Genomic DNA, 26,456 nt, shown 5'->3' with positions numbered 1-26,456 from the left:
CATTCATTTTTTTTTTTTTTTCTAGCGAGCCTGCAGAGCATTGCACCCATGATCAGCAGGGCTCCTGTGAACTCTCAAGAAAGCTGTCTGCCTGTACCTCGTATGGGCAGGCAGTTACCTGAGAACAGGAAGAATCAATGAACTACAAAAGGCGCTCATCAGCGCCCCTGCAGTTCCTTGAGCACTACAAGCTGTCAGTCGTAATGGCTGACAGTAGTTGTAGTTCATTCATTTACATAAAACGGTGAATGAATGACGTGGCCAAATGGGCAGAGCCTCGCACTACCACATTCTTTTCAAACAGTGACAGCAGGTGAGGGAGAATATCCCCTGCCCGTTGTCACAAAGCAGGGGAGATCAGTGAAATTGGCAGCAGGAGCTGGAACATATTACATGTTCCACTCTAAATACAGGTGGAACATGTTCTAAAGGGTAAGATTATAACTTTAACATTTACCCCAATTATTGCTAAACCTGACAAGGTGGCAAGCTGAAGCAGAGCCTTGGGTATGTCTTGTGGTCCACATAATCTCAAGGACCTTCTACTCCTTCAAGAAGCAAATTGCTTATCATAGTGATTAGGGAAGTGTGTTAGTATTTAGGGCTGGCAGTGAATGGCACAAACCGTTGTCAGAAAATCAGTACTCACTCATAATATTCTGTAGCTTTCAGGAGTGTCTCCTTCACCTCCTCAGAGAGGTCACCTGGAATCTGTGGCACGTTCCATGACAGCTGCTTCCCTTTGGCATGAAATACATTGCCAGCATTATATAACGCGCGTGCTTCACCCACCTGTAGGCCACAGAAAACACAAAGATTAGGATGCGTTTGCATTTTGCAAGTAACCTTTTCTGCGGGGCTGATGGGTGTGAAATTCAAAGACTACTTGCCATGCAGAAATTATTTTCATCCTGACATTAAACTTTTGCTTCTGGCTGCCCAATCAGGTAAATCTCTACAGACACTATTATCCATACCTGCAAAAGCCTATATAGAGTTTTACCCACACTCAATGAAATATGAAGGAAAGGATAACCATCATAGAATCATATGACAAGAGTCCATGATCCATCCCAAAACTGTATATGACAGTTTGGTTTAAATTACGAAGATATTGGCAGATTTTCTGACTTTGTTGCAGCTGTAAAGTTTCCAGTTTTAGATGATGAAGATTGCAGCAGGACAACTGACAATCCTACCAAGACTGCTGCAGAAGTGCGATTTGCCTTCACCAGCAAAATATGAAGCATCAGTTTCAGAAGGAAATTTGATCATGCAATGGGCTTTTATACCTTGTCCCCCTGCTCCTGTGAGATATCCAGGTGCCTCTGACAGCAGGCGATGGCCTCATCATACTGTCCCAGGACCTTGAGGGTATTGCCCAAGTTCCCACTGGCTTTGGCCTCTCCAATACGATCTCCAATAGACCTACAACAAAAAGATATCTTACGTTACTGCTGAACAGTGAAAATGTGACACAACGCAGCACTCATGACAATTGCCACCAATGTACTGTGTTTTTTTTATCAAAAAATAGGCAACAATATAATGGGATTAGGTCTAATTTCCATAAACCTCCACGTGGAACCTGTGCAATTGCAATAAACCTACAACAATATATCATCAATATTATTTATTTTTTTGTATACTGTCATCATATTCTGTAGTAATCCACAAATAGGTAAAGTCTACAACAGTACACAATACTGATCTCTCTGGTACTGTGGTAATACTGGTTTGTGAATTTCCAGCTAAATTATTGTGCATTTCATAGTATATCAGATAATCTGCAACAATGTCACCTTCAAAATCTGTTTGTTCTTACCATCTTCTCTAAAGCATGCTTTCACAGATCAGCTTTAAGAACAGGAAACATACTGTTTAAGTACTCAAGCAGTTAAGGGTCATGGGGACAGCAAATATTTTTTTTTATCTCATAATCCATTATACAGTATATAAATAGCATTTGAGGAACTGGGCTTTAACAAAATTATCCCACTATATATGCCTTTTTAAAAAAAAACTATGAATTTAAAGGAATGTCTGTATCTAAGTTGATAACAACATAAATGTTTCCATCAGGAGAATTGGGTACATGTGCACAAGGAGGGCAACTATATAACTGTGCCATGTCTGACTGTGTAAGTCATTTGGTGGAATAAGTAAGCTTCCTGTGCCATTATAATGGCACAGGAAACAATCAGAAGTGGCCACATTAACCAACCAGATAGACCTGTTTCAGGTATATTTGTGCCACCTTAGCCAGTTTCTATTTCAGAGAGAAATAGAACCTAGCGCAGGTCTGCACCTTAATAAAGGGAATAGGGCAGTTTTCAATATGGAAAACATGCATTTTCCCACCTGGTGGGATATGTCAAATGGGGTGTGAACTTTCAATGAACCGCTCCCATCTCTTGCACTCTCTCTGCCCGTGCATTGATTACACAACACAAGCAGAGACAGCAAACAATTAACACCCTCCTCCTCCCTTCATTCCTTGGCTGTGAGCTTGCCAGTCACAGCCACAGAACAGACCACTACTAATTAACAAAGGGGCTTGCACAAGGCGTTGTGCTTGCACAAGTCTCTGTCATTCCCCCCACTATGTATTATCTGCACTGGCGAGGGCCAAGAAGCCCAAAACAGCTATAAAAAGAAAGACAGTTGGATAAATGGCTCTACTGTATAGTCTAACTGCATCTGTGCTATAATCTGGTGGGACAGTTGGATAAATTGCTCCACATTTAGGCTCTATCTGGGCTATACACCAGCAGCACTGGCTAATCACTTGGAAAGCTGGCTGTGTAATTTGGCTATAAACCAGCAGTTTTGGATGGACAGTTGGATAAATGGCTCTTCATTTAGTTTGTGTCTTTGTTACACACAGGCAGCTCTAGATGGACAGGTAATAAATGGTCCTATATTTAGACTGTATTTGGGCTATAAACAAATTACTGAGCTAATGGATAATGATTCCATATTTAAGCTGTATCTGTGCCCTGTACCAGCCAATCTGGATGGACAGTTAGATAGATAGCTTTGTAATCAAGGCTGTTTTGTGACTTTTGGCCATTGGCCATTGACTTTTTGTGTCCCCATGGAGGAGCTTTACCACTCTATTTGTAACAGTGATATTTGTCACTAAGAAAGAAAGTAACTAAGAATAGGTGAGAGGAAACCTTTCAATGTTTAAGAAGGGAAATCCTCTCACTTTGGGAGATTTTCTCTAGTTTCCTGTAGTGTCTCCCACATAGGAAGCTAGGGAAAATTTCCTGAATGGTAAAACTGGCTGTACATACACTTTATTGATTAATGGTTGTTTTTTTTTTTTTTGGTTCTGCATTGAAAGAATGATAAAATACCTTTTGTTTTAAGAGGGCAGTGCTTTTCTTCATGATATTTTTGCAGTTCCTATGCACTCACCTTGCTGTAAATGCTTATTATAATTCACTGAAAAATTCTTAGTCAATAGGGTGCACTCACCTGGCCAAGGTAAGGTCATGTTTATGATACTCGAGTGCCTTTGCGTATTCCTTCAAGTAGAAGTATGCATTTCCCAGCTGACTGTAGATGGCGCTAAGTGTCTTAAGATCCTCAGTCCCAACCTGGACAGCTGCTTCAAAGAAAGCTGCACCAGCTTTGAAATCTCTGGCCTTACACAGGCGCTCACCTTCTAATGCTAGCTCCAAGCAGGAGGCCTCCATCCTGGAAAACACACAGATGGCTTTGTAAAACAATAAGACAATGACATATCTTAAATAAATAAAAAAAATAATTAATGGTAGGCATATTTTGCCTAAAACACAAGATTATATATTTTCAGACAGGCTGTGTACCATTATTCAGTTTACATTTTTATATTAGACTGGAGTGTGCCTTCAATTCTTTATACCGTGTCCTTCTGTCATTCTGTAAGTCCGTCCAAACCTCATCCCTCTTTGACCTCTACCATTCTATTTTGGTCAATCTTTATGTATAAATAATGTGTCAGCCATTTAAGAAAATTTTAAATTTATGACAGGAATGCAAGTAAAATAAGTAAATTCTGGCTAAAAATACATAAAAAGTCCCTCTCTGGGGTCAAAGATTCACATGTGACCACATCAGAAAGTTTGAGAGAGGTCATTCATGACTTTGACAGCAGAGTATAGAAGTAAATTTTCCAACGTATCAGAAACAGTACATGACCAAGTAAAAATAAAATGTATGTTTTTTGGGGGTTTTTTTAAAGGAAATTTGTGTGTTTGTTGTAGTGTCCTTTGCAAAATGGTAGGTAATTGTATGTTCTAATGGAAAAATGTAAATGATTGTTTAACTGCCAGTTCTACATACTTCATAATCATACATAATGTCCATTACAGAAAAGGTTTGACTTATGCAGCAGTGCAGCAAAATATAGTTTGGTCTTGCAAATTTTAATTATTACCATTTAATCCAAGGTGTTAATTCCTGAACTAAACAGAAACATTTTAAGTGCAGCTAGTCTTAAACTGTCCTAATGCTATGTGCCTATAATCCCCTGCATTGCAAAAATGTCAAGCTGTATCACATTACACAGTGCTATCAATCTAGCACTGCAAAGCTTGCTGACAAGGGGAGACAGCAGAGTGATGATTTCATTATTAAGCAACTGCTCCTTCACCATTCAATCAACAGGCTGGGGGCAATTTACTGACCAGGCTGTTGTGTTTAATACAGCGGGGAAATGTGAGGTCTGCAATCTAGCTTCACTATCTGTAAAGCCCCTTTCACACATACGGACTGTTCGTCCGTTTTTCATCCATCCGTTGATGGAGGAAAAATGGACATCAGTTTTTTCGATAGGAATGCATTGATGTAAATGGATGCTCTACATCCGTTTTTTTTTTTTTTTTTTTAATGAATGAAAGCCCTATTTTTCATCCATTAAAAAAACGGATCGGATGAAAAATGGATGACAATGGAAGAAAAACTGATGACAAAGGATGAAAAACAGATGGAAAGACTGATAAAGGATGAAAAACGGATGAGAAACTGATGTTGACTAAAAAAAAAACGATGATAAAAAAACATGACTCAACTGATGAAATTTCACAATATGTGTGAAAGGGGCCTAAAGATGTTTGGATAAAAAGACTGGCTGAACAGAATTAAAAACCCTAGGGCATCTAGGAGATTACCAATTTGGAAAAATGGAAAATCAGAGCACGTACGGTCACAGCTTTACAGTTCTGCGGCATCTCGGGAGCCGCAGGATGCAAATGACAGTTGTAATAATAAACCACAAAGAAATCAGAGGCAGGAACATTATATTCCCTGCAAGCCTGGAATTTTGCATGGGTCAACCTAGATTTTAGATAAATTTGCATGGAATGATTACATTTTACTCGTCTGTCACAGCATCAGAACTTTAAGGTCAGAGGAGCTTTCAAGACAATAACAGCAACTAACCTACGGGAGCAAAATGCGCACGGCAGAAATGCAGAAAGGCATTGGTGTAAACATGAAGGTCTGTGTAAAAATTAGCTAGCAATTGAATACAGATTCGAAAATCTTGGACCTTTTTTGTTTTCTCACAAAGCATGACAACCTTTTTCCTGATTAGGTCATCTAATCCTGCATTTTTTATGTGCAATTCCTAAACAGAGAAAGAAATATAGATCCCGGATTTTCAGGCACCAAAGATATAAACTTTCAAGACTTTATAATTCATAAAAAAAAAATAAAAAAAAGTACAAATTTTATTTTGAAATCATTAAAAAGCAAAGAAAGTTAGGGATGCTGCTTCCTCAGGAGCAAAGTATGGAGGGATCCACAATAAACATACAAATCTGTCAAATTTCCAAATTGGTTTAGGCTTCCCACAGGAGTAAAAAAAAAACCCACATTTTTTACTGGTCTGAATATAGATGCATTGTTGTCCATGGAACAATGTACACAGTAATACAGCGATGAGTACGTAAAGCAAAAATCAAAAATTTTACGTTTGAGTTCAGTATTTTACATGCCTTTACGCAGACCTTTATGGAACATTTTATGCAGGATCTGTCAAGAATCTGAGTATAAACATTAATACATCATTACATCTGTGTACAACTGGCCTTACTGTTTATGTAGATCTAGTGTTATTTGATTATTTTGATTTTGCATACAACATTTATATGTAGCCAAGTGCCAGCGGGCCACCACATTCACCAGTCGGAACGGTTTGTGGCTTGAAAGCTGCGGGCTGCGAGTCTCTACCTTTCTGCTTACTCTTTTGCTCCTGCCTCCTCTCTCCCCTTCTTATCTGGCAGCTGCTACCTAGACTATTAGGGTCCATGTACACGGGACGCTGGAAATGGCCGTTTAGGAGCAGTTGGCCGTTTTTTTCAGAAGCCCCTGAACCCATCTACATTTTATCTTATCTGTCCATTTACACCAGGTTGTTTATAGTCATTTGCAGGCAGTTGCGTTCAGGGACTTTTTTTAGAACGCAATTATTTGCGTTCGAACGTGTGTTTCCCGGCGTTTCAAACGCACAAACGCGTCTGAACTCGATGACCCGCGTTTAGCGTTCTTCCATTTTAAAGGGGAATAATTTTTTTGACCTCTAGGAACGGTTCTAAACGCAAACGCCCGCAAACGCCGCTAAACGCCCGCTAAACGCGGGTACAAACGCGACCGAACGGACGTTTCAAACGTCCTAAAAATTCCAGCATTCAAAGGGACTTTTAACAACGTCCCGTGTACATGGAGCCTTAGGTGGCTGGAGGAGGACATGTAGTCCCTGGTAGGTACGCTGCACTACACAGGAAGGGATGCAGAGACTAGAAATCCCATGAGAACGAAAAAACATTGGAGGAGGGCCCAGGTCTGAAAGTCTATGTTCATAAGGGGCCTGGCCAGAGAGGACCTGACCCCGTGATTGTGCACAAGGGTACCTGTTACAGTTCAGCATCAGCAGCACCACCTGCACCATGGCCACAGAAAAAGAGGCTGGAGCATCCATCCACCATCCGCTCATACTGCTGTTCGCCAGAGGCTTTAGGGAGAGACTGAGGGGGCCTCTTCCGGCATGGAGGTCTACGGTTGTACTGAGGGGGACTGGTGAGAGGGCTACCAGATTACCGCTTACACTGCTAACAGGGACTGAGTTGCTGAGATCAGGACGTCAAGCACATCCAACTCATACCACATTCATTCTAGACCTATAGTCCACCCCTACCAACTTTATACCACCGCTAAACTGAACTGTCACCACATCTGACACACCTTATTCCAGTTATCCCACATCTACATTGCATCCATGCAAAGACTGGATCACTCTTACAGAAACTCTTCACTGCATGCCGGGTCACCAGGACTCTTGTTAAGTGCACCATTGCTTCTTAAAGGGCTCCAATGTACAGTCGGCAGAAGAAACATCTTAAGGACTGCCCTTTTTCACACAACTTGCACCAACCCCCCCCCCCTCCAAAAGCTGCAGGCCCTGAACAGTGGTGAAGATGTTTAGTTCTGTGGTATAGCAAGGATGTGTGAACAACAGGAGCTGAAAAACAGAATAATAAACATTTTGGCAGGCAGAACAGTTTGCATGTATGTATTTGTGCATCTGGCTGGAGCTACATTTTAAATGTGTTCTGTTAAAGGATGACTGAAAGACGCTAACATTTAGACCACTTACACAGCAACCCAAGAAATTTTCCTCATCCGTTCTCCATATGTTATGTTCATTGTTGTCATGGATACTATTCAGGGCTTTTGTGCACATTCTGCCTGTGACCAATACCATCCTAGTCTTTCCAGACAGAAGGATGTGGGGCACAGAGTGTGGGGACTAAAGATTATACAGAATGAACGCAACTACAGTATGCTGAATCTGCAGAAATCGAATAACACAGATGTAGCACCCTACAGGTAGGTGCTAGGTAAAACTATAGCGGGCCTTGTCTGCCTAACAGCAGGGCTGTGATTTATCTAGTCAGGGTGTCATGGCTTCCAGATGCGTCTGCTGAGGGGAGAAGTTTCCCCACTGGCTCCTGTGAGAGGCTTCTCATAGGGCAGTGTGGGAAGCCCAATCAGGGGACACATCCCAGCTTGTAACTACCCCAGAAGGCAGATTACGCTGCAAGGGATTCTGGGAGTGGATATAAGTTTGGGGGGGGGGGGGAGTGCGTGGCAAGGTGTCTTTGGCGGGAGCAGAGTCCCAGGAAGGAGAGTGCCGCTGTCTCTCCTCCTGTCTGAGGAAGGTGAGTGTCTTGGGGTGTTGCCTGAGAGCCCAGAGAATGCTGAGCTGAGGGGATCCGGCGTGCTGAGAGCCTGCAGAGAGAGAGAGGGGTCCAGTCCCAGGAAAGCCTACACAGGTCGTGAGTACTGCGGATTGCCCCTGGGGGTCTGCCAGAGTCAGAGGGGACCACTCCGGAAGAGATTCAGGGATCCAAAGTCAGCTAGCTGTAAAGGGGGTACCTAGGTTGAGGACCCTGAAGTATAAAGGGGGTACATAGTGGATCCTGAAGAGTTCAAGGAGCAAAGGGGGCACCTGCAGTCTGGGCCCTGAATTGTATTGCATGTGCCAGTTACAGTGTTAGCTATTTGGAGTTCTACAAAATACTACCTCAAGCTGTGCCAGGCGGGGGAAAGTATTGAAAGACTTACACAGTGAAGCAGTGTCAGGAGTTCTACAGTTCTCAGTCTTGGATCTACTGGACTATAGGTCGGGGAGTCAACACTTCCTCTGTTTAACAGAGTGTTCTCAGAGTCAGTGAGCGTTGGCTGGCACTGGCTAGCGTCGAGGAAGCGCCAACGGGCATTTTTCCAGGATCAAAGTCCCAATTGTAATTAGTTCAAGCCTAAAGAAGCATCCCACTCATTCCCTTCTCCCGTCCCCTTAATTCATAATAAAAACCACAAACAAATATGCCGGCGCTGTCACTGTTTCAATTATCACACCTGGGGAGAGGATTCCGGTACTAATGGCAGACCCACAACAGGCCACAAAGCTCAACTGCAAAATCTGAACAGAGCAATCCTTAGTGTCCCCCTACATGAAGGATCAATATCTTCTCAATCATGGTGCCACACATCCATACAGCATGCATGGAATCAATGATACTGGCACTTCAAGGGTTACATTTAAAGCAGTGTAATTTACTGGCTAGAGTTTAGAGAGCACCAGTCTTGACTTGCACATACGTATGCAAGAAAATATACCTTTTTTTTTTTTACTGTTATTGTACAGACCTCTTGGTCATCTTTTCTATCTTTCAGTCCAGACACTTCAGCTTGATTGTCAAGGGTGTCAGGGGGAAGACATGACCTGATGTTGGCCTGTCAGCTTCCTGACCTCTCATAAATGGGAGCTTTCAATAAAACCAAAACACCACTTTTTGGCAGTATGGACGTTTATGGCCCATGAGGAAGAGAGAGCTTGCTCTGAGCTCTCCTCTGATATTTATGTGGCTCACAGCAGGTTGCAGGACAGGAAGAGTCTAGACACAGTTCGGCATCTTGCACACTGCAGCTTAGAAAAGCTCAGTACGTTTTTTTTTTTCTGTGCTAAAATTCAGCCCATTCATTGTAATGTGCCTATGCACACAGGCGCGTAAATGAACGGCGTGCATTCTTCAGTAAGAGCAAAATAGAAAAATCTGCATTTTTAGACAGTAATTTACGTCTAATGCGTGCAAATGCGCCCAATTGCGAACAAATGAAAACACACAAACATACTGTTGATCTGAAAAATGCTAATTTGCATATTTTACAAGAACGCAAGAATACATTTGCGTGAAAAGACGCCAATTTGAGCAGATCTGTGAGAATGCGTGAAAATGCGGGCATTTCAATAAGACAAATACGCCTGAAATTTACGGCTGAAAAAGGAGATGCTTAAACAGGAGAATTGTGTGTAAGAGGCCTTAACCAGTTACCGACCTCCTACCGCGGGCAGCCGCTCCTGGACAAATCGACGTAGGTCAGACAGCTGCCATAACCCCGATATTTTTGAAAACAACGGGCCACCGGCTTTCAGCTAAGGGTGGTCTCAGCAGCGTATTCGCGGGGGGATCACCCTTACGGTGCGGCGGAATAGGTGCCCCCCCTCCTGCCGCGTCCCGGACGTTTTCCCCGCTTACCGGACCCGCCGGCAGCGGGGAAAAACGATTCGGTCCCGACTCCCAGATCCTCAGAGACAGGAAGACGAGTGAGGGCAAGAAGGCCCTCACTTAACTCTATGGTCTTGGAGGACAGGAGCGATGTCAAACGTCATTGCCTAGCAACCGGTTTAAAGGGACGATTTTTTTTTTAACACTTTTTTTTTTCTTTTCTTTTTTTAGTGTAGCTGTGAGGTCTGAGGTCTTTTGGACCCCAGATCTCACAATAAAGAGGACCCGTCATGCCTATTTCTTTTACAAGGGATGTTTACATTCCTTGTAATAGGAATAAAAATGATCAAAATTATTTTTTTTTTAAAAACTGTGTAAAAAATAAATAAAATAATAGGAAAAAAAAATGTAAAGCGCCCTGTCCCCGTTAGCTGTCCCCGTCCACATATGTAAACGGTGTTTAAACCACACATGTGAGGTATCGCCGCGATCATTAGAGTGAGAGCAATAATTTGAGCCCTTGAACTCCTCTGTAATTCTAAGCTGGTAACCTGTAGGAATTTTTAAATTGCCGCCTATGGGGATTATTAAGTACCAAAGTTTGTCGCCATTCCGCGAGCGTGCACAACTTTGAAGCATGACATGTTGGGTATCTCTTTACTCAGCTCAACATTATCTTTCACAATATGGAATAAAATTGGGCTAACTTTACTGATTTCTTATTTTTGAATTAAAAAAAGTGATTTTTTTCCCAAATAAATTGCGTTTGGAAGACCGCTGCGCAAATACGATGTGATAAAAAATATTGCAACAATCTCCATTTTATTCTCTAGGGTCTCTGCTAAGAAAAATATATACATTTTTGGGGGTTCCAAGTAGTTTTCTAGCAAAAAAAATTATTTTAGCTTGTAAACACCAAGTGTCAAAAATAGGCCCGGTTAATGGTGCTTTTCCAGATGTGCAAGCTGTCCATTCCATAAGCACTAATGTACCTCTATACCATCAGAGATGCAGGCTTTTGAACTGAGCACTGACAACAAGCTGGAAAGTCCCTCTTCTCTTTGGTCTGGATGACGCAGCACCCATGGTTGTCAAACAGAATGTCAAATTTTGATTAATCTGACCACATAACAGTTTTCCACTTTGCAACAGACCATTTTAAATTAGCTTTGTCCCACAGAAGACAGCAGCATTTCTGGATCAGGTTCAGATATAGCTTTATCTTGCATTTTAGGATGGCATGTCAAACTGTGTTCTGACAGTTTTTTTTTTTGGAAGAGTTCCTGAGCCCATGCAGTGATGTCCTTTATAAAACCATGCCTGTTTAAATTGCAGGGCTGTCCAAGGGCCCAAAGATCACAAGCATCTAATAATATGTTTCAGCCTTGTCTCTTGCACACACAGATTTCTCCAGACTCTTGGAATTTTTTGATCATATTCTGTACTGTAGATGATGATGTATTTACAGACCTTGCAATTTTACACTAAGGAACATTATTCTGAAATTTTTGAACAATTTGTAGACGCAGCTTTGCACAGATTGGTGAAACTCTGCTCATCTTTACTTCTGAGATACTCTGATTCTCTAAGATGCTCTCTTTATACCCAATCATGTTACGTGACATGACCTGTTCCCAATGAACCTAATGAGTAGCAAAATGTTCTTCCAGGTCTTCCTTGTTAGTATTACTTACGGACAGCTTTTTGTTGCCCTGCCCCAACTTTTTTGAGACATGCTGCTGCCATTAATTTCAAAATGACCATATTTCTTTCTTAAAATGGTACATTTCCAGTTTTAAACATCTTATTTTTTTTTAATTTTTATTGTGAATAAAAACTGAATTTTTGTAAAATCTTACCTGTAAAATTCCTTTCTCTGAGTCCTCTGACAGTCGCCGCCTCTTCATATTCGTCACAATGGGGTAATTGACCTTTTCTCCGTAGGAGTAGCTAGGCAACAGAATATGTCAATATTAAAGCTTTTAGCATATCCCACCCCCAGGGGGTGGTCCCCTCAGTCAATACCCTCCTGCTTCCTGTATCCATACCTCAGTTTCAGTAGTATAGCAGTAGAGTACATAACAAACCCCAAAAGAGGGGCGGGGGCGGCGACTGTCGGAGGACTCAGAGAAAGGAATTTTACAGGTAAGATTTTACAAAAATTCCGTTTTCTCTTACGTCCTCCGACAGTCGCCGCCTCTTCATATTCGTCACAATGGGGACATCCCAAAGCAGTGCAAACATGAGGGGTGGGAAACGCAGCCGCGCCTAAGGCAACGCAGTATTCACAGCAGAAAAAACGTAACCTTACCAAAGGAAGGAAACCAGCTGGGCAGCATGAAAAAAGCTTGCTCAACAGGAGCAAACAACCCAGGAAAAACAAACAACCTAGGGATAAAAACATCCCAAACAGCCACGGGCCCAAAAATAAGGGACCCTAAGGCACTGCCGCACTAAGAACCTTGCGGCCAAAGGAAGCATCCGCCGATGCCTGAACATCCACTTGGTAGAACTTTGAGAAGGTGTGAACGGACGACCAAGTCGCCGCCTTACACACCTGGGCCACAGAAGCCCGATGATGACAGGCCCAAGACGTACTCAGAGATCTGGTAGAGTGCGCCTTCACAGGCATAGGGGGAACTTTTCCCTTCAAAGCATATGCCTGTTCAATGGTCTGTCTGATCCATTTGGCGATGGTAGAAGCCGACGCCGCCAAGCCCTTCCGAGGTCCCTCTGGAAGGACAAATAGAGAATCCGTCTTGCGAAAGGATTTAGTCGATGACAGGTAAACCCTGATCGCCCGAACAACATCCAGGGAGTGTAAATCCACCTCCTTCGGATGTCTAGGCTTCGCGCAAAGCGAAGGCAAGACAATGTCCTCATTGAGATGAAATTCCGAGATCCTCTTCGGAAGAAAAGAAGGGTTAGGTCGCAAGACCACCTTATCCAAGTGAAGCACCAAATATGGAGACCTGCAGGACAAGGCTGCCAGCTCCGACACTCTGCGAGCCGAAGTGATCGCCACCAAAAAAGCGACCTTCTTGGACAACAGAGGCAATGAAATCTCCCTGATCTTTTCAAAGGGAGCATGTTGCAACACGGACAGAACGAGGTTCAAGTCCCATGGAGGCAAAGGCTCCCTCCTAGGAGGGACCAGGTGTCGCACCCCTTGAACAAAAGTGCTAACCAAAGAGTTAGACGCCACAGGGCGTTGAAAGAGAACGGCCAGCGCAGAAATCTGACCCTTAATCGTGGCCAACGCCAAACGCTGGTCCACATACTTTTGAAGGAAAGACAACACCCTAGACACCGAGTATGAGCGAGGGGAAAACCCCCTGGACTCACACCAGGCAAAATAGGCCTTCCAAGTACGGTAGTAAACCTTCCCCGAAGAAGTCTTTCTAGCGTTGATCAAAGTGTGAATGACCTCAGGGGAGAGACCCCTATCCTTCAGGACCTCAGTTTCAACAGCCAGGCCGTCAAAGCCAGCGACTGTAAAGCAGGATGGAATATCGGTCCTTGAGACAGAAGATCTTCTCGAAGAGGCAGACGCCATGGAGCGTCGACTGCCAGATTCACGAGGTCTGCGTACCAAGACCGGCGACGCCAGTCTGGCGCCACCAGAATCACCGTGAACGGCTCAGAGGACAACCTACGAAGGAACCTGGATAGTAGCTGAATCGGCGGGAATGCATACATCAGCCGATACTGATGCCACGGAGCCACCAACGCATCCGACGCGTCTGCCCGAGGATCGCGCGTCCTTGCCACGAACCTTCCCACCTTGTTGTTCAGACGAGACGCAAACAGGTCCACATCTGGAAGACCCCACTTCGCGCACAACATCTGGAAGACATCCGGGTGGAGCGACCATTCCCCCTGGTCCAGGGACTGACTCCTCAGATAATCCGCCTGCCAGTTCTCCACCCCCGGAATGTGAACTGCCGTGATCGCCGGGACGTGCGTCTCGGCCCAAGACAGAATGTCGGCCACCTCCCGAGCCGCTCGGGCACTCCTGGAGCCCCCTTGGTGGTTGATGTAGGCCACCGCTGTGGCATTGTCCGTCTGCACCCGAAACGGACGGCCCTGAAGCCTGTCCGTCCAACGTCGAAGGCAGAGATTTATCGCTCGCAATTCCAGAATGTTGATCGGAAGGGAGGATTCCCCCTCCGACCAAGTACCCTGGGCGGACAGAACGCCCAGAACACCACCCCAGCCCGACAGGCTGGCATCCGTGGTGATCACCGTCCACGAAAGAGGACGAAAAAACTTGCCCCCCGACACCGCCGGGGACTGTAGCCACCACAGAAGATCCCTTCTGGTGCGATGGCTCAACGAAATCTGGAGACCCAGAGATTGTGGTCGCCCGTCCCACCTGGACAGGATCTCCGCTTGGAGACCCCGCGTGTGAAACTGGGCGAAGGAAATCGCCTCGAAAGCCGAGACCATCAATCCCAGACACCTCATGCCCGTCCGGAGGGGTGAGCACGGAACGTCCCTGAGGGACCTGACTTCTTCCTGAAGTGTCCTGAGCTTGTCGTCCGGCAGGAAGACTCTCGCCTGGACCGAGTCCAGGATCATTCCCAGGTAGGGAAGACGAAGTGACGGACACAGCGTCGATTTTGGAAAGTTTATCGTCCAACCAAACTCCTGTAGAGTTTGCATCGTGATGGACAGGTCTTTCACCAGACCCTGACTGGTCGCAGACCGAACCAGAATGTCGTCCAGATACCCCAGGACCTAGATGCCCTGGGCTCTCAATAAAGCCAGAACCGGCGCAAGCACCTTGGTGAACACCCGCGGAGCCGAAGCGAGACCAAAAGGCAGCGCCACAAATTGGTAATGATCCTCCGCAATGGCGAATCGAAGGTACCTCTGGTGACCCTCGAAAATGGGGATGTGAAGGTACGCATCCTTCAAATCGATGGATGCCATGAATTCTCCCAGAACTAGAGCAGCCACCACCGAGCGCAGGGATTCCATGCGGAACTTGCGAACCCGCACAAAGCGGTTCAGAGCTTTTAAGTCCAGAATCAGACGTACCTTGCCCTCCTTTCTGGGCACAGTGAACAGATTTGAATAAAACCCCCGAAATCTGTCCCGATGAGGCACCGGAACCACCACTCCCTGAGCCCGCAGGTCCCGCACCGCCAGGTGCAGATCTCGCAAACGCGCCGGAGACAGTTGAAGATTTGAGGGAAAAAATCTGCTCGCCGGCCGAGAGAGAAACTCGATCTTGTAACCAGACCGAACGATCTCCTGAACCCACCTGTCCCGAACGCGGGCCAGCTAGGGTTGAAGAAAACCGAGCAAACGTCCCCCCACCCCAGAACTGGGTGAGGGCGCCCCTTCAGGCCGCATTGTTATGGGCAGTGGACCCGGACTGGCCGAACTTCTGATTACCTGTCCACGGCTCCTTTTGGGAGCCCTGACCTTTGAAGGGTTTGCCCTTATAGTGCGACCGAAAGGCACGAAAGGACCCCTGAGAGGGTCTAAACGAAGCATGCTTCTTACCTTGAGCAACTTTAGCCTTGTGAGACTGCGGTAAGAGCGTGCTCTTACCCCCAGTGATCCCCTTTATCAGCGTATCCAAGGAGTCGCCAAAAAGGCGAGATCCCGTATAGGGTAGATTAGCTAAAGTTTTGCGAGAAGATTGGTCCACAGACCAACATTTCAGCCAAATCAAGCGGCGTGTCAACACCGCCACGCTGTGCACACGTGCAGCCAAAGGGACTATATCCAAGTCCGCATCACACAAATACATGACACCCTGATGAATTTGATGCACCATAGCCAACGTTGTCGGCGGGGCAGAATCAGCCACCAGGACGCGCCCGAGCACCTGCGTCCAATCCGCGGCAGCCTGAGCTGCCATAAGGGAAGCAAAAATAGCTTTTAGCATGGAACCGGTAACCGAGTAAGTATGGCGGGCAAGAGACTCCAGTCTCCTGTCCGTGGGGTCCCGGAACACCGGGGTATCCTCCGCCGGAATCGCAGTAGATTTATTCAAAACTGCCACCGCGTGATCCACCGGAAGCGGCACACACCAACGTTCATCAGTGGCGGGTGTGAAGGGATAAAGCAGCTTGAACCTACTTGGTACAGCAAAAGGCTTCTTTATATTGCGCCATTGTTCACTAACAGCGCGCTGAAAATCCTCAGTGCAAGGGAAAACCCTCGATGATATGCGTCTTCGCTGCGTCCCATAAGAGGCCAGGACGGCAGGAGGACATGGTTCATCCTGCAAATGCAGTGTTTGTTTGATAGAAGCAACCAATTCATCCATGATTGCAAGCTCTTCAGACGAGCCAGGGGGAGAATCATCAACCCCTTCAACCCTTGCCTCCCCTTCCGACCCTACAAGGTCCAGGGACGAACGGGACCCCGAAAAAGGGATCCCAGCCATAGCAGCCCCATCACCATCGCCCTCTGAATCAGAGGAAATTGAAACTCTGGGCCGTTTTGTGGATTGAGCAGCCACAAGCATCTGCACCTGAGCAGCAAGGTTAGCCACAATGGTAGCCAAATCGCCCCCCTCGGGGGAAGCAGCAGACCCCTGGCCCCCCACTAAAGTGGGAGGAAATTTGCTTTCCTGAGAATCCATGCCCCTGGAAAAAAAGGGGTACTGCCCCTTTAAGATCGCGGCGAGCGTAGCCCACCGCACCCACACAGCACACACCGTCACACAGAAAAGGCACACAGCCTGTAACACAGAACAGTGCAGGATAGCCCCCCTCCTTGCAGCCCACAGAAAGCAGCAAACCAGACAGGGAGCCCAACAGTGTGTACAGAATGCAGGGTTACACAGTCCCAGACTGACACCCACTAAACAGACAGGTCCCCACAAAGAGTACACTTACCTTCTGAACGGCGTGGGGAGCCCGCACAAGCGATCAAGCCGCTGCACAGAGGACAGGGAGAGTCGCAGCCAGGACGCAGTAGAACTGCGGTGCGAAACCGCATGGCGTCCAGTGAGGTAGCCACCTCACCGCAGCATCCCTGCAGCGAACAGGGATGGGTCGTTCACACATGCCAGGAAAAAACCTGACTGAACGCTCGATGGCAGGCTGGGAAGCCACTGGCCCACAACCTGCGACCAGGGGGGCCAGCCCGAGACCCAGCCCGCACGATCCTCTTCATCAGAAGAACTAACTAATGCTGAAAAAATTAACAGCTAAGTAAAGAGAGAGAAAAAACACTCAAATAAAATCAAAAAGAAGATAAAGGCTGAGACAAAAAGCCCCAGCACAGAAACAGCCTGCTACTCCTGATAGCTAGACAATGAAACTGAGGTGTGGATACAGGAAGCAGGAGGGTATTGACTGAGGGGACCACCCCCTGGGGGTGGGATATGCTAAAAGCTTTAATATTGACATATTCTGTTGCCTAGCTACTCCTACGGAGAAAAGGTCAATTACCCCATTGTGACGAATATGAAGAGGCGGCGACTGTCGGAGGACGTAAGAGAAATATGGGTTTATGATATTTGCAAATCATTGCATTCTGCTTTTATGTAGTTTTTACATTGTTTACCAACGTTTTTGGAATTGGGGTTGTAGACAAGTGCATGGATCTTTTTAATGACACGTTTTGCAGTTTCAGAACTTGGGAGCTGATAGGACAGCAACTCCTATAAGCCAAACCAGGTAAGTCTTTCACTATACAGTTTTATTTTAGATTTCAGATCTATGCATAAACATATTGATGAGACATAATGTATTCCTTAAAAAATAATGAAATGTTTTTTTTTTTTTACATACAACTAGCATACGTAACAAGCATTACCGCCCTGTAATCCCAGCACAGCTGCACTTAAGGTATACCTAGGTGCCAATGTGCTGTATGCAAATATGACCCCAGGAAACACACACACAGAAAGGAAGACCAGAATGGGCAGAGTTGATGACTTATCAGTGCGTGATTGTCAAGTCAGCAGGCTGTAACCTATATTTCTTAATCATTACAAAAAAATAAGGTGTTATCCTTCTGGCTGTGCTTTCTGGTAGAGCTGTATGAATTACAAAAGTTGTAGGAAAAAAAAAAAAAAAAATCACCTGACTGACAACTCACATATGTGAATTTTAACAGTGGCTAAGTGTGTAGCCATGCTCCCAGCATCTGGGATCTTCTTAAAGGTTCCCACGCTTTTAGATCGCTCCCTGTGCCTGTGTATCTCATCCGTTACAGCGATGCTGTGTTTTGCTATTCGGCATCATCCCTGTACTGCCTGGATGGATGCCAGCTCTGTGATGCATGATATGTACTATTTTTATCCAACTACATAAGTGGTTAATTTACCTAAGGGTTGCGTTATTTTTGTTTTTTTCGTATGCATCACTGAAAGTGTCCAGTTTCTTAGGAACTGAGAAGAAGGAGAACCGAAGAAAGAAGGTACAGACACTTTGTGGTGCTTCCGTTAAACCCGTTTTTTTTTTGCCCTGTATACTTTCTACCCTGCCCAATGACAGGTTTGCTTTAGTAAGGATTTGGACGGTGCAGTGTAAAATGCATCCTTTTATTCTAATGAAGGAAAAACCTCACATGCACAGCCCCAGCAACTGTACCAGTAAATGTGTGATGTCATTTCAGATTGTTTTCCCCCTTTTATTGGTTGAACTAGATGGACTTGAGACTTTTTTTCAACCAGACTATGTAAAACTATGTAAGTCATCAACCCGGGGCATGCTGGGTTGATAATGTCACAAGGGGGTGGGGGTCACACGGTGAACTCTCCGGGTTTAGTTAGCGGTGGGGGGTGGCAGAGCTGTCAGACCGCAGAAACTAGCATCGGTTGCAGACCTTTTTTTTTTTCAGGTTGACAGCTGGCGTTCATCGTGATTGACGTTGGAAATTGGACAAATACATTTTTGTTGTTGTTGTTTTTTAATATAGGACTTGTCAAAAACTAGCTCTGTGTTATTACTCACTTTTATCACTTTTTTTGGTGAATGAGTAGGGGTACAATGTACCCCATACTCATTCATTTATAGGGCAGGGATCTGGGGGCTTCCAGATTCTGATAAGCCCCCAGACCACCACAGCTACTGCCCAGGGTTGTGGGAAAGAGGCCCTTATCCCCATCAATATGTTGAGGGCATGTGGCCTGGTATGGTTTAGAAAGGGGTCACTTGTCACCCTTTTTCCTGGCCTGCCAGGCTACATGCTCGGATAAAGTTCTGGTATGGAGTTTGGTGTGGACACCACACCCCACCATTTTTTTTTTACATTGTGGAGTGTGGTTTCCCTCAAAATCCATACCAGACCCAAGGGTCTGGTGTGGATTTGAGGGGGAACTCCATGCCATTTTTTTTTTTTTAATTTTGGCATGGGGTTCCTCTTAAAATGCAAATCAAACCTGAAGGGCCTGGTATGGTTTGGGGAGGGGGGGACCCAACTCTGTTTTCATTCTCAAATTTTCATTGCCGGCATTTCTTTTGTTTAGATTCAGCTGTCTGCGGGGGGTAGGGAAGTCATTGGTTGTTAAGGATGCGGCGGCCGGCTTGCTACTTAACCAGCTAAATGCCGACACACATAAGGAAAAGTCGCTCAAACTGAGTGTTTTTTATATTGCATATTTTCAGCGGTTTTCTTAGCTCCAAGTGTGCATTGAGCCTGTATCCCATGAGGAAGAGAGAGCTTGCTCTGAGCCCTCCCCTGATATTTATGTGGCTCACAGCAGGGGGCAGAGCTCAGAAACCGCAGGAAAAGAGTCTAGACACAGTTAACCCCATTTCCATCCCAGGCAGCCTGTAACTGTCTGAATACCTACACAGCGTATTACAAAGCATAGTATATTGGAACTTTATCATAGTTCACATTATAATGACAAGCAACACAAACTTCACATTATTCAAAGCAATAACAGTAATACAAAAAAGTAAACCTAATTTTTTTTCCTGTAAGCACCTGCTTAGAAACTGAGCTGAAACAAAGGGATACAACCTTTGTGTACCATCTGCTTAGTTCTAAACACAAGTATTTTGATAGAATGGGACATACTTCATCTTTTAAATTGCAGCCTTAATGTATTTGTTATCTTTATCCTTTGAGAAAAATGTTGGAAAAACCATTACAGATACATCCAAAATACAGTACATTAACTCCATGTGCCATGCATTTCAGCTGCGTTCCAATTGACAGCTACACAGAACTAGTTGCTGCCAGAAAAAACAAAGGACAAAATAAAATAGTGCAAGTGAAGTGTGATCGCTTTAGTAAGCCACCAGTAAATGAAAGAGGCTTTCAGGTCAAATGGAATTGCTGGGTGGATGTCACTTGTCCTTGTGTCACCTCCACCGGAAACCTGCAGAAAAGCTCTGAATCCTCTTGTGATCAGAGGGGAATTGTGTACCACGGCACCAGTACCAGCAGTGCTGTTTTTCAGAACCAAGCGGAACTACCTCTTATAAGCCTGTGTTGTTCATATATCATATGAACCAGAGACACTAAACCTTAGCATTTGTGCAAAAAGAAGAACTCCAGAATGACAAATTTTGTAAATGAGGGGCCCTTAAAGAGGAAGTAAACTTTTACCTATAGGTAAGCCTATGATAAGGCTTACCTATAGATACTGTAAATATCTCCAAAACGTGCACTGTATAGGAGATATTTACTTTACATGCAGCATGTGACATCACTGGCGCATGCACTCTGAAGGAACAGCCGCCCGTGCCATTCCTTCACAGCCCTGTGCTGGAACCCGGAAGGAAGTGAGCGGGCACTGATGGAAAAGCTCTGTTCTAAGGTATTTCATAATGAGATAGTATGCAATGTATACTAGCTCATTAGGCCTTTGTCTTACAGGGTTTTTTTTTCTAGGTGGTTTACAACCTTTTTAATATGGAATGCAACCAATTAATGCTTTTACTTCATTTATTTGCAATGTTAGGGCAGTGAATGTAGTAACAGACACCCTCAAAAATGATGCATCTATACTCATTCCCTTTACTGTTTCTTAAAGCACAGTTCCTATAGAATAAGAGCAGGAAAAGCTCAAAGGGCATCATGGGTATCTGTTCACTGGCTTACTGTTGTGCACACAAATCTCTTCATAGGATTTAGCATGGCTAGGTTTTGGCAAGGCAAGCCTTTGAAGGGTACCTTCAGCATCTATAAGGCCAAATTCATCCTTGCAAATACAGGTGGTCCCCGGGTTACAAACAATTGACTTATAAACAACTCCTACTTACAAACGGAGAGAGACAACAGGAGGTGAGGAGAAATCTAGCCCTAGGAAAGGAAATTCACCCCTGTAAGAGTTCTCATGGGAAAAAAAGTGTCTCCACTGAAGCTTTATCACTAATCCTTGTTTCCACAACAACCTCAAAACCCTTCCCTAGGCTATCCAAAAAACTTAAAAATTATTCTTTTGGCTAGAGCTAAACTTAAAAAATGTACCTGTTCTGACTTACAAACAAATTTGACTTCAGAACAAACCTACAGTCCCTATTTTGTTTATAACCCAGGGACCGCCTGAATGGAGATTTGTGATTAGATGCAAGAGGCTCAGTGGGGGTTCCCTGTGATTAGTTGATGGTGGGAAGCACAATTGAAAACAATGGGAATAGGACAGCTCCTACAGTCTGTGTTCAAGGCTGATCGTTCACAGGTATTCACTCTCTTCCTGCCCACAGCTAATTACAGCAAACTTTAGCTGGGGCTCACCCATTTAATTACAAACGACCCAATTCACAAGTGTGAATGGGGCCTAATGATAGTAAACTGGCAATGGAACTTACAGCTTCCTACAGTGGCCCACACACATCTATAGGGTCCTTTCACATGGGCGGTCTGTATGTCCGTTTTTCATCCCATCCGCTTGCGGATGAAAAACGGACATAATGTATGTCTATGGGATTGCGGATGTAAGCGGATGACCATCCCGTTCAGTTCTGTATTTTGAGACGGAAGAGAACCCTATTTTTCTTTTCTTCTGTTTAAAAAACGTAACAGACGCAAAAACGGATGTCAGCAGTGTCATCCGCTGACATCCGCAATCCCATAGACATACATTATGTCAGTTTTTCATCCGCAAACGGATGGATGAAAAACAGAAATACGGAACGGACCCTCCAAAAGTGCATCCGTGTCCGTTTAAGAAAAAAAGTCACTGAGCGGAACAAAAATACGGACCGCCCGTGTGAAAAGACCCTTAATCTTTTTTCATGGCTTTTGAAACCACGTTAATATTTTAAAGCTTATTTATTACAGATATTCATACAGTGCCAATAATTTATTCAACAGTTTACATAAATCTCATCAAAAAATCGCAATCTCGATTCACACCCCTCATGATCCTAATTTTGCATTTCCTAGATTCATACAGAGCAGAGCTGTTCGCTGCTCACTCATGGCTGTCAAAACAAAAAGTGCCTCCGGCAAATGTTTATCAACATTGCTAAAGTGGGGTACACACTAGTAGAAAATTTGCCTAAAATTCCCGTCCGAGGTAAAATCGTACGATTTTCGGCTTGTGTGTACACAACTTTCAGCAGCCGATGCCGACATTTTCAACGAAAAAAAAAAAACAGAGGGACAACACCAAAACACCAAAATGTTTATCGCCCGTCCCCAGCACAACAAATTTTCGTTTAATGTGTATGCAGTACGTCAGAGAAAAATCAGATACGAAAGACCGCACGTCATCTGAAGTTGCTGATGACCCAGAAGTCTAGGTACAAACGTCCCAAAAAAAAAAAATGGACGAGAAATATTTTGAACATTATGCACGGTCAACTAAAAACGGTTATGTCCGCTGAGCATCAGAGAGAAAAATCGGAGGATATTTTGTCCTATTTTCGTCAAGTGTGTACGAGCCTTAAGCGCCGGGAGACAACTATAGACATGTTTTACATTGCATCATTTTGTTCTTTTAGACCAAAGGAATAAACTTCGGTCTGGAAATAAAGGCAGTTTAACCACCTAAAGCGGAACTCCACTTAAAAGGGGAAGTTCCACTTTAAGGACTCCTCGTTCCCTGCTCCTCTTGCACAATTGGCTCTTTTGAGGAGCAGGAGGGGGGGGGAGCAGGTACCCGATTTTGACTGATTGGCTAGCTGACTTTGATTGACAACAGTGGGAGCCAATGTTGCCCATAGAATGCATTAACATAAAAAAAATTCTGCCTTTACAACTCTTTCAAAGTGGTATTAGACCCAAAACCAAAAAATGTATATATTGTAGCTGCATTAGATTTCTTTTTTAGGCTTTTCCCCCTCTGTTTTCACCTAGGTATCTGGCCAGTAACACACCTCCTGTATTAAGAGTGCCCCACTCTAGATGAAGGAACACAGAGTGGCCAATAGCATTGGTAATCTGGGGGAGAGGGGAGTGTTAGATGTACTAGCAGGTTTAGATACACTAAAACTCCAGCTCACATCTTTTTCTTTTGGGATGGAGGTTTTGCACAAATAAAAGCTGATCATTGTAAGACCCAAGTAATTGGTAAATGTTTTGTCTCAAACCTAAAACTGCTACATCTGCTGGACATCTTAGCCCCCGTTCACACTAAGGCGACCTGTGAGGCGACCTGGTCGCCTCACAGGTCGCCGTAGGTCGCCTTCCATAGGGAAGCTGCGGACCCGTTCTAATAGGAGCGACACAAGTCACTCCGACTTAGAAAAAGGGTCCGGAGCTTCTTTTGGGGCGACCCGGCGCAACCGTCATAGACTTCAATGTTATGAAGTCCGTGCCGGCCGCTCCGAGGTCGCCCCCCCCCCCCCCAAGTCGGATCGCCCCTGTGTGAACGGGGCCTTATTCTGTTAAAAAAATAGACTTACTGGCCTTATCACAGGAGAAAATAAAGGAAAGAATGCCAAAAAAAGAAAACTAATGCAGCCATCACATCTAAGAACTTGTAAGCTGCAATATATTAAATAATTGCTTTAGGTTTAATACTGCTTTCATGTTTGACTCTGATTAGTGTTTGTGGACAACACAGAAGCATAAGATAAGCAAGATGTCTCAGATTTTAGAGCTAGTTTTTATTACACTTTTTATATTAAAATGTTTGCATACCAGTACTTAGATAAAGTGGCAAAATTTCACAAAGTCTGATTAGTTCAAAATCAATGTGATAATATTGCACAATGCTAAAACTACTCTAAGGCTCCTTTCACAGCAGAATACGATCCAATCCACCAGAAAACGGATTCCCCCCTATTTGTTTTTTAGCGGACCAGGATCAAATCGGAAGTAGGCCGGTGTAAACAGACACAAGTCTGTTTACAACTGCCCGTCTATAGGCTTGAATGAATGGAACCATCCGACCAGGTCCACCTGAAAAACTGATATTCGGAACGGTCGTGTAAAAGGGGCCTTAGTAGTGCATCTATTTACAGTTAGTATCCAAAACTCTGACAGCTTCCAACCTTTAATTTTTTTTATCTAGTAAGAATAATCTGAAAGCTTCTAAATATATGCTGAATACTGTGCTAAAGTAATAAATAATTTTACCTTTAGGGTCTATGTCGATGGCCTTTGGACTTGAGTCAGCTTGACATCAGTTTGAAAGGCATCTGAGGTCATTTAGAATTCAATGACAGGTGCATTTGACCTGCAGTTGACCTCCTCCAGCCTGTTTCGAAAAGGTTTACATTCCCATGGGCTTGTTTTGGAAAGCAAATCCCATTTGAAAAAAAACAAAAAAACAAAAGCCAACTGACACAGCTCTAAATCTGAATTTTAAATAATCTATTACCACCAGATTCCAGGTAGCTCCCATGTGCATGTCAGGTCACATTATTGTGTTACACAAAATCATTTCTCTTTCTGTATGGAAGACAGCAATGAGCCTACAAAGGACAAGACTTAGAAACACCAGCCTGTTCATGTGGCTTAGCCAATGGTGTCCCCACCAAATTACCAGCAGCAAGGACATTTTTAGCCATTGTCTGACCTAACACAACAATGCCTGAATGTGTATACAGTGGCCAAAAACCCTGTATACACAGGTAATTTAAGAGCTATTTTTACTTGTTTTTCAAATATGTAGGCTCTAGGGAGGTCATCCTCATCTTTGCCTAACTATTTAGTGGACATCCGACCAGGAACATGTGTGTAGGCCAGGTGAAGAAAACAGAAAAGGGCGCACCGACCTAGCGCATTATCCTCAATAAAAGGCTTTATTTATGTAACATTAAAAAATGGCTACTCACAGACGTAGTATATCATATCAAGCTAGATTGCTCAACTGTCCGGGTTTAGTCCATATAATCGTCCATGACCGATGAGATGACGGGTGACGCGTTTCGAGGCCTAGCCTCTTCCTCAGAGCCACTGTGTCATGGCTGTCTCCTTGGTTTAAATAGTGATGTAGTGATCCAGTCCCTACCCCCAGGTGGGAGTGTCCCCTCCCCCGGGGGAGTGGCCAGAGCACCACCTCACTCCCTCTCATGACATCATTAGTAGTATACAATGGCATAAATCGATCATGCAGATACAATACAAATGCTAAAATAGTATATACGTGTAATTAAAATCATATGCATAAAAACAATACAAATAAAAATCAAGATAAATCCCACCATGAGCAGATACCAAAGACGGATAGGATTGCTTAATCAGTGCACATAAAGACATTATAGACGCTCCCTGGACCGACAGTGTAGGCCAGGTGTCCAGACTGAACCAGCTGCACACTTGTGTTGGTTCAATGACTCACTGAGCAGTAAAGATGGGGTCATGATGACTGTCTCAAAGAATACATCTTAAAATATTTCCACCTTGACAGGTTCCATTTAACCCAGTTTAACTGAATAAATCAGCAACTCTTGCATGGCTTACTCACCTCTTCTTGTGCTTACTTCGAGTCTTCTGGACATAGAGCCACAGCTCAAGAGCCACGGGGAGCAGGAGAACTCTGGGACGAGGCCCACAGTACACAATCCGACACACAGCTTTCTCTCCAAGCGTTAAATTGGTCCTATTATCATCCATTGTTGATTCTGGTATAATGCTGGCTGTGTCCTTAGCTCCAAACCCAAACATTTGGAAATCTTCTCAGTTTCTTAGGATTCCTAATCCAGCCCTGCACAGTTTAGTTGCACATTATGAGCCAACTCCAATGTGGCTGCGAGGGAATAAAGAGAAGCCTCTACCCAATTTTGCTTTTAATATGATTATCCTTTGCTGGTAAGAATGCCAAGCACCAAAGCCCTGGTCTCGTAGAGGGCAAGAAACACATAAATCACTGTGCAGAGATTGTTTGCATTTCTACCACCTCTGAAATCTGCTGTTTCCTGCTATAACTGACCGTCTGGTCCTCACATTAAAGTCTTCCAGACCCCCCCCCCCCTCCCAATTACAAATGTGTGTTGATTCTTGGTGGCAATCTCCACCTCATCTGTCACAAGCAATATGCTGCCCTCGACACGGCTTTCCTAGAGCTGTTCGTTC

The 26,456-nt window shown here is 44.4% G+C and overlaps 1 protein-coding gene across 1 annotated transcript in view; it reads right to left on the bottom strand.

The window, feature by feature from the left end:
* GPSM1 (G protein signaling modulator 1) overlaps positions 1-26,456 on the bottom strand; it is a 683,442-nt gene that overhangs the window by 517,482 nt on the left and 139,504 nt on the right. The window contains exons 2-4 of the mRNA XM_082264403.1: positions 3,484-3,705; positions 1,293-1,428; positions 650-792 (exon numbers count right to left, since the gene is read on the bottom strand). Of these exons, the coding sequence (XP_082120529.1) occupies positions 650-792; positions 1,293-1,428; positions 3,484-3,705 (501 nt within the window). The remainder of the gene's footprint in view (positions 1-649; positions 793-1,292; positions 1,429-3,483; positions 3,706-26,456) is intronic.

This window comes from Pelophylax lessonae (assembly GCF_965119305.1).
Source record: "Pelophylax lessonae genome assembly, chromosome: 7".
In the NCBI taxonomy this organism is placed as follows: domain Eukaryota; kingdom Metazoa; phylum Chordata; class Amphibia; order Anura; family Ranidae; genus Pelophylax; species Pelophylax lessonae.
The sequence above is the reverse complement of the archived record's forward strand: the minus strand, read 5'-3'. Positions and strand labels throughout refer to the sequence as shown.